At 32.7% G+C, this 9255-nt stretch overlaps 1 protein-coding gene across 3 annotated transcripts; it reads right to left on the bottom strand.

Moving 5' to 3' along the window:
* Window positions 1-438: 438 nt before the first annotated feature.
* On the bottom strand, window positions 439-4174 carry LOC105798452 (uncharacterized). Of its 3 annotated transcripts, XM_012628514.2 has the most exons (8): window positions 3983-4168; window positions 3839-3879; window positions 2705-2762; window positions 2147-2240; window positions 1284-1368; window positions 1145-1210; window positions 869-978; window positions 439-741 (listed from the first exon to the last, which is right to left on the bottom strand). In XM_012628514.2, the coding sequence occupies exons 1-8, from the start codon at window positions 4074-4076 to the stop codon at window positions 738-740; spliced, it is 552 nt and encodes a 183-aa protein (XP_012483968.1). In that variant the 5' UTR covers window positions 4077-4168; the 3' UTR covers window positions 439-737. The 3 variants fall into 3 exon arrangements, with proteins under 3 accessions (XP_012483968.1, XP_012483970.1, XP_052476453.1); XM_012628516.2 differs by lacking the exon at window positions 1145-1210 and having other exon boundaries at window positions 3983-4174; XM_052620493.1 differs by lacking the exon at window positions 439-741 and having other exon boundaries at window positions 865-978; window positions 3983-4172.
* Between the last annotated feature and the right edge of the window lie 5081 nt (window positions 4175-9255).

Here is a 9255-nt window from a genome sequence, read left to right as displayed (position 1 = left end):
ATTTTCATAAAGTAGAGGGACCAATTTTGTAGTTAGACATTGTTTTGGAAGAAAAGGAGAAATAACAACTTGAGCATTTAGTTTTAAAAAAAAACAATAAAGAGGCTAACTTCTCAATTTTCATAAAGTAGAGGGATAAATTTTGGAATTAGAACATTCAGTAAAACAAAAACAATAAAGGGATTAACTTCTCAATTTTCATAAAGTAGAGGATAAATTTTGGAATTAGAACATTTAGTAAAACCAAAACAATAAAGGGATCAACTTCTCAATTTTCATGAACTAGAGGGATAATATTTATAATTGGACCTAAGTAAAGGGATAAATTTTGTAATTAGAGCATTTAGTAAAAAAGACAATAGAGGGATCAACTAAACAATTTTCATAAAAGAGGGATAAGTTTTGGAATTGGACCTTGTTTTAAAAATAAGACGATAGTTGTGGACCTAAGTAGAGGGATAAATTGTATAATCAGAGCATTCAATTTTACAAAAACAAAAATAAAAATGTCAACTTCTCAATTTTTATAAAATAGAGGGATAAATTTGGTCATTTGGCATCTCTGTACGATTTTTCTTGGAACAACAACAGCTAGACTCACGTATATTATGTTAAACAGAACTTTCCAGCAATGGCAGTGCACTGTGTAGTTGAAGATTCATATATCATGGTAGTAGGAAGACTTGCAACTTTTGGCTCTTAGTTCATCATTCTGTCAAACTCAATTGACTAACACATCAACTGAGAAAAGAGAAACAAAGACTTGGTTAATACATACATATATACATATACAAACACCATCATTTCATATAGTATGTAACATGCTAAGACTGAATGATGCAGAAAAGTAAATCAAGAATAGACTCACCTTGGCCTAAATAAAGGAGACACCCTCCTTCGAACAATCTCTTGTATCTGCTCAGCAGACAAAATTGATGCCTCACTCTCAAAATTAGCATCTTCCATCTGATGGTGTAACTGAATTGAAACAAGTCACAAATGATCGCCCATTTTCTTGCTATAAAAAATGTTTTGAATCAAAATACTAATCCGATTTTGGTTAATTTCACAGAACAAGTAATCCATATGCTTAGCGGTCCAAGTCTCTGCACAATATAGGCCAAAGAAGAACCTAAGCACCTACCTTCTCAAGAATTGCAGATTGGTCATCGAAGTGAAATTTGCGCATGTAATTTAGCATCCCCAGTTGCTACAAAATTGTTCACTTAGGGACTTGAGCACAGTAAAGTTTCAAACTTTGAAAAATCAGGAATAGTTACTACCTGCTCATGAAGTTTTTGTTGACTATAAAGCTTTTCAGCAAATCCCTCAGGTCCAAGCTCAGCTTCATCACAGGCTAACTCCTCACTGTTGTTTCACAGGATAAACATTAGCGAGTCTAGATACCAAATCCCATACATCCGCAGCACACACTTCTTTGACAAAAGAAAATTGTAAGTGGTACAAATATTACAAAATATAATTTTTTTATTGGCCAAATCCATGTTAGGAAAGGCCATTAACTTGGTTCTTTAATTAAGGCTTAGATTTGCTAAGATTACACTTTTATTTCTTAGATTTCTTGATTATGTTTTTGTTTCAGTTGATTTATTTTCCTTTTTATGTAATGAGATTGGTATTTATTATTAAATAATAAAATAATAAGTTTTTATAAAAAACCCTAAGGAGATTTGGGTCTCTCTCTAACGAGTCCTAAGGTTTTAGTGTCACTTTGATGAGCTGATCTATCAATCCAAGCACAAGGTCGTGACAAAATTCTTTTTTTCTATTTCCTTTGCTTAACCTAAACCAAAGTACTATTAGACCAAACCATACTAAAACATATACAAATCAACCTAGTATGAGATGTCTTATATATTACAATAATTACACGTTTCATGCAAATCCCTGACGGACAGACAAGAGACTATGTGTGAGCAAAGGCTGAAAGAGTCCACAAAGTTCTTCAAATATCTGAAGTAGTAAATGTAACATCTGAGTTGTCTCACTTGCAGATACAAGAAGAATGATTATGGACTATTCAAGCATTTACAACAGTTCATGCAATGTTTTTATTAAGAGCAATTCAAACCAAGTCATAACAGGCACATCTACAGACACGCATCAAGAAAGAGAGAGAGATTACTTGGCAACAAATCTATAATAACGAATCATCAAATCTTGATCATTCTCGTAAGTCATATTTACTTTCCCCAGGCATGCAAGACCGAAACTTGGATCTGTAGCAGAGAAATGAAATCAAGTAAAACACTGTCAAAAGCTCCAATAAAAACTATATCAATCATTTTACTAGTTCCTGGATTCAGCTCTTGTAGACAGAATACAGCTTTGCAACAAAACCATGTTACATTCTCAAATAAAAATAGAGAGGGAATTCCCTTCAAGTACTTATAAAAATGAGGTAATATCGCTTTACCATACCCTGAAACCCACTTTCCATTACAAAATAAATATTTAATTGTTGGACTATAGGATTACGAAACATGCTCGACAATGATGGGATGACCAATAGTCACATGAAGTTTGAATGTGCCTTTAAAGAAAGAAACCAATGACCACAAACACCTAGCATCTATTCACATAAAATGTAAAAGATAAACATAGGTTGCATTTTACAATTGTAGGATCATGTAAGTTTAAAATTATTCCAATCGTAATTCATGATATAGAAAGACAAACTTACCAACACCCATCTCCAAAAATATCTCTTCCTGAACTGCCGTGGTAACAGCAACCGGTTCCTACAGAAGGATTTGTAAATCTTTAAATGGGGTTAAGACACTTAAAAATAATCAACATTCCCTATGATACTACAAAGGCCATATCTAAATTCTGAAGTCTTACTTTCATGTCCATAAGTATAACTCAAACGGAAGTACTAAATGACAAATGACAACAGTCTAAAAGCATATTGTTAACGCATAATCAAAATCAGTTTACATAATAAAAAAGGAACATATTTAAACCAACATAAAGAACTAAAGGTATGCTTGGTTGGGTGAAAAAGTGGAAGTAGAGAAGGAGGGAATGGACAAGTGGAAAGAAAATAAATTTTGAGTATGCTTGGTAGGGAAGAAAAATGAGAGGAAAAAGAAAATAGGAGAAATGATCATTTTCCATCCTAATGTATAAAAACCAATCATTCCAAATTGGAATGACAAGAGGAGAGAAAATGAGGAGTGTACCTAAGTTTAAAGCTATGCATTTTTCAAAAGTTTCATTTTCTTTTTTTTTCATCTCATTTTTTAAACTCTACTAAGCAATAGAAAGAAACAATATGTAATTTTCTTTCAATTTTTCCACCTTCCCTACCAAGCACCTTTATGGAAAGAAAATTTATATTTTCCATCTTTCTACTTTTCCACCCTTTCGATTTCCATCTTTCCAATTTTCTTCCCACCCAACCAAGCAAAGCCTAAAAGAATTTTGTTAAAATACAAAGCCATTTGCATAATTATTATTCGATCACACATTCAGGCTCACATGAAAATCTTGTCGACCATGTTGATCAATAATAAATTTACATGGAAGATGAAGTAGTTTGAAAATAATCCATGTCATTACTAGAACAATATTATCAATTTCGACCTATACTAGTCATATATTATAAAAAATAGAGAGACCAAATTATGTAAAATGAAAGTAGAAGCATAGAATACTAAATTTTGGCATAGTAAAGGGATCAAAAACATAATTAGACCAATCATAAACGAAGCATTCTCCTCAAAAGTGAATTTATGTATCCAGCTGAGGCTCTCAAGCCCTTAATTCCTAACCACAGAAACTAAAAGCAAATTAAAAAAAAAAAAAACCCAACCTGCTTGTCATTCACAGCGTCTAGAATCCTCTTCTTAAAATCTGCCAAGATAAGGAAAATGTTACTACACACGAGAATGGAAAAAAAAAGGAGAAACGAAGGCGATTAAAAAGTAGAGGAAATGAAAGAAAACATGGAAAATACCTGGCTGGGCAATAAGAAGAGAGAATCGATCAAATAGATATGACAATTGCTCCCTTGATAATGTCCCGTATTTCTGCAGCTGGGAATTCGCCATTGATGAACAAAATTCAAGGAAATGAGATATCCAAATGAAAAATAAATAAATAAATATGCTTCTAAAAGTAGAGGACAGGCGAATCAACAAGGTCCTTTTCTCATTACTGTACAGTTACAAAGTTACCCTCTTTTAGATTAAGTTCCACCTGGAGGGAGTTATTCAGCTTGCTCATCAGCCCGGCCCGCTTTGGATCAGATTTGGACCTAGATTTCAGTCCCGAGCCAATTTCTATAAATATTAAGGTTTAATTGAATAGAGGTAGTCCGTCGTTTGAGTTAAATATTTATATTTTTTAATTTAAAAAAAATACATTTTTTTTTGTCGAATTGGTTACTCAAAATTTATTTCGTAATCAATTTACATTCATTTAAAAAAAATTCAGAATCAATCAAGAAGCACCACATCACCACACCATTAAAATCTAATTAAATAAAAAATTATATTAATAAATAAAAATATTTATATTTATATTTATATTAAATTAAATAAAAAAATTCTTCTCCCTCTCCCTCTTTCACCCCCACCCTGTCGCTCTCCTCATTTCCATATTCTCCATTGCAATTCATTTAGCTAGAAGGACTTTAGCACTTGTACTTGTTACTATTTATAGAGACTTGTGTTTGCAAGAAAGATGCAATGACTACTTCAACTAAAATGGAGAAAGATGAGGTGTTTAAGCTTTCCCTTTAGTTAGCATTTCGATTACTTTGGCCTTGGGAGAGATTTGTTAACTTAAGACTAAAACCAAATTTGACATCGAAAGGTGAGTTGAGGTTGATTCAATGGCATGATGTGAGAGGAGGGAGAGAGGGAGAAAGAGAGGGATGGCGTAAGAGGTTTTTTTTTTATTTAATTTTAATATAATTATTTTTATTTAATACTAATATAGATTTTTTTTATTTTGTTCAATTTTAGTGACATGGTGATGTGACGCCTCTTAATTGGCTCTGGCTTTTTTTAACGGACCGTAACAATAGGTCAACTTTAGTTATGAATAAAGTTTACGTACCCGATTCGGAAAAAAAAAAAGTTTAGGTGTGTTAGTGTACTAAACCAAGCTTCATTCAACATTTCAAGTCAACAAGCTGGTAGCAGTTGAGAGTTATTACAATATTGTTAAATAGTTAGTCAAAACAGTTGTAGTTAGTTGAAATATTGTTATGTATAAGTTATTGACAAGTACAATGAGTGCACTTGTATATAAGGTGTATAAATTTGCAGTCACAAATAATTCAATCAGTGATTCATTTATATTCATTTTGTGTTTTTGTTTCTTATTTTCTCAGCTGCCAAACAATTTTTCTTGGCTTGTTCTTGATCTTTAACATGGTACTAAAGCTTCTTTTCCACACGAATTTTCTTATATGATCATATTCTTGGTATTTCTTTGGTTCATTATGGCTAACTCTACAAGTCCATCACGTGGTTCTGGTGCTAATCTCCCTGGGAATGACTCACTAGCATTGAAGGCTCTTTTTTCCTCTGATGGTTTCTCTAATAGTTGACTGTTTTACACAAAGAAGATTAATATAATGCTTGAGGACATCAACTACCTACTTTAGCATCAATAGGTGTTGCCTGCTCTAAAGACTCACAAGTTGCAGAAGTTTATTAATGGCACCACAATTCCACTCCCCTTAGTTTATCAAAGATTCTTGAAGATATAATACCCATATGTCTTAGCTTTTATCCTTTGTGAGTCCATGTGTTCTTCCTCATTTGATTGGTCTTGATTCTATTGTTCAGATCTGGAACACATTAAGTAGTATTTATGGAAGCAAGACCATGTCCAAATTGATGTTTTATAAATGTGATTTGCACTCCTAACACAAAGGTGATTTGTCTATGAAATTTTTCGATGAAGATCAAGGCCTTCTGTAACAATTTAGCTAGTTGTGGTGAAGTCATCAGTAAGCATGAACATTTACTGCCATTCTTAATGGCCTTCGTCTAGAGTATGAATATGTTATTACGATTTTCTCAACTAATTTAGTCCCTTATGGAGTTCAAAGTGCCACCATGGTGTTGCTTGATGTAGAAGCTAGGTAGCAAAATATGATGTTGGAGGTTAATGCTTTTGTTAACATCATTGTGCAACAATAGACTATTGAAGTCTCAACTCCTCTCTATAAGTCTCTATCAAGATTTAGATCTAGGCCCAACAGAGGATGGGGAGTGGCAAGTCTTTTAAGTACAGGCCTTAATGCTATTTGTGTGGTAAAATAGGTTATCTCTTCGATCAAGGCTACTACGGATTTGACAACACCTACAAGAGTGTTGTGTATAGGCCACCAAATAAAGCCAATATTTGTAATTAAGGTTATTCCATTGGTTAATAAGGTGTAGTCCTCCTAGCCATCACCTTTCAGTTCATCTATTAGGTTAGGGTTTCAACATTTTGTTGGATCTAGTGCACAGTATTCGTTTTGTTTACTTGTATTTTTTTGAAAAAAATGGTTTAATAAAATATCCATTATTTACATTAATTTTTTTTTATTTCCTTCAATGGTTTTTGTATGGTAAGAAAAATGGAAGTAAATATTGGTTTATTGATTATTTAATCTTTAACTAATACTAAGCGATATTACATGGTTGGATCGTAATATGAATATATAACTTGTATTAATAGATAATCTAAACGTGTCGTTAGTCTAATCAGAAATGTGTAAATTAATTGAAAGATTAATATGTCATCTATTAAGTCCAATTAGGGAGATGTTTTGTCTTGAGCATTGAAATGGATGACTTTTAGAAGGTAAAGACATAGGTGTGACTGACTGGACTGACAATACATCGAACAAGACCCAAGTAGAAGAGATCGTAGATTCGTTTATGGATTTCTTCACTTGTGACATTCATAGTGGGACATTCCTTAATCTTGAGTGAATGATGGACTATGTATGTATGACTCATATACTTTTATGTAAGTAAAAGCTTGAGTTCAAATAGATAAGGAATCGAAAGTTGGTATGTTGGGTATACGACTCCTGCAGTATTTAACATCATTCACAATAGTGGAATTCATAGCCCAACTAAAAGGTAAATGATATCCTCTCATCGGTATTATATGATAGATGAAAAGTAAATGTGGCCACATGTCATTTGTCTTTGTAATAAATGACTTGATTCCTATTTGATAGTAATTGACTTTTCATGGAGGAAGATGTAATGATTACCATGAAATACAATAGGATAATATTAGGAGAACAAATTTATCCCAAAGAGATTAATGATATTTTATGAGGGAACAAACTTATGACAAGGCCATTAAACAAGCACTTATTAAGTAGCTTTCATAATGGTACAAAATTAGGGACAGCTCAGTCACGATACTATAGTGTAATGGCTTCATGACTAAATGAATTGCATGTAGAACCAAATGGAAAGAAATGAACAAAAATGAATGGAAATGACTTGAGAATTAATTTAAGGTTTTCAAATTATTATTTAATTAATTATAACTAAATCATTGAAATTCAAGCCTTGGCTCCACAGTCTGCTATAACTAGATTGATGAATGCTCAACAAAAACCCGACACTCTGGTCAAAGACCATATGACCACTCTTATGGGCTACTTTGTGAGGCGATAGATAATTAGGCCAATTTGGACTAGAACACATAGATTGAGATTGTGTTCCAGAGCTTGTCCAAGGACTTTGCAGGTGCATATAACCTTAGGAACAATAACCAGACACTTACACAACTCATGAAGGAATTACAATATTATGAGTTGATATTGAATGACGATCAACTGATCTAAAGAGAGGTAGCAAAAATAGTTGTCGCTTCTTCCTCAAAAGCGAAAGAAAAGCATGCTAAGAAAGGCAAAACTAATGTCTCTAGGCAACCAAAAGTGGAAAGGACGGGAACCAGAAAGCCTAAAGAGTTATCTAAGTCTAAATGCTTCATTTGCAGTAAAAAAGGGCACTTGGAAGGAATTCCTGGCCACCAAAGGTAAAGGTATGGATGTAACACCCCAAAACGGACCAAGACAGACAAGCCCAAATTCGAAGCGTTACATCAGCCACCAAAGTGACTCTCCAGCTAATGACCACCCTATGCACACTCCAACCTTATAACACCTTATTTGTGACTAATTAACTATCATTTATTAATGCGGAAGCAATTTGTGAACCGTTTTTAAACTTTTTCTAAGTATTTAAACCTAAAGGTATTTTGGTAATTTTACCACCTAAGATTAAACTATCTCGATTCTATTTCTAAATATTTACCGACCTTCTTTTAGTCAAATTATGCAAGCCTAAAAAATTCAGCTTAATTCGAGTTCATTTACTATGTCTAATTCAAGTTTTATTATTAGGGACTAAATCGTAGCTTTTACAAAATTTTAGTACATTTTTCAAATTAAAAATTAAGAGTGTTTTTTGATCCTAAAATATTACCAAGTTTCCCTATCATTAAAGGCTTCAATTAATCTAATCAAGTTTTAGGACTAAATTATAAATTAAGCAAATTAGAATACTTGATTACAAAAACCAAAAATCAAACCTCAAAAAACCCACATGGTTGTGTCCCCAGCCTGTGTGTCGTTTAAAAATCCATGTTTCAATCGTGAAAAACTTTTAGGCCGATTGCACACACCCATGTGGAATTTCCACACCCCCTTTGTGCAGACCACTGCACCTATTTTGTCAAAAATTCGTTTTAATTATCCAATTTTACATATTTTACTTACCCATTAAACTTGAAATAACTATAATTAATTACCATAAACATCTACACATCTCCAATTTAATTTATTTACAACAAATATGCAACAATTAATCAAAATTTCACATCTAATTACACGTTTAGCAAACACCAATTAATTCACACAAGCTACATACCTTAGTCGAAAGCAATTCACTCCATGGTAAGCTTCAATTAAACATTGTTAGTATAAAATAAATGCTTCATACACCGTGTTATCAACCACTGTACGAAAACTCATCAACATACCATAAATCAAACATTAATTAGGCATAAAATCATGTATTAAAGCAATTATAAAATCACCAGAATTAAAGTCCAAAATTTAATGTTCAATGTCCATTATAAGTAAAATAACACTAGTCTCAAAAGCATCACAATGCCCCTATATAGTCTCTAAATTAAATTTCTTAAGCCACTACCGAGCCTTATTCTTGGATCGCCTTTGCACTCGCTTCTCAACTC

The sequence above is a fragment of the Gossypium raimondii genome, chromosome 9 (genome assembly GCF_025698545.1).
Source record: "Gossypium raimondii isolate GPD5lz chromosome 9, ASM2569854v1, whole genome shotgun sequence".
Lineage (NCBI taxonomy): Eukaryota > Viridiplantae > Streptophyta > Magnoliopsida > Malvales > Malvaceae > Gossypium > Gossypium raimondii.
Note: the sequence above shows the minus strand (reverse complement) of the source record. Positions and strands in the feature narration are given on the sequence as shown.

Coding starts and splice junctions, on each gene's coding strand:
- LOC105798452 (XM_052620493.1), bottom strand. CDS start 4,076: ATGGCGAATTCCCAGCTGCAGAAATACGGGACATTATCAAGGGAGCAA. Junction 2,763..3,838: donor ACGCTGTGAATGACAAGCAG/GTTGGGTTTTTT, acceptor ATCCTTCTGTAG/GAACCGGTTGCTGTTACCAC. Junction 979..1,144: donor AATCTGCAATTCTTGAGAAG/GTAGGTGCTTAG, acceptor GTTTCAATTCAG/TTACACCATCAGATGGAAGA.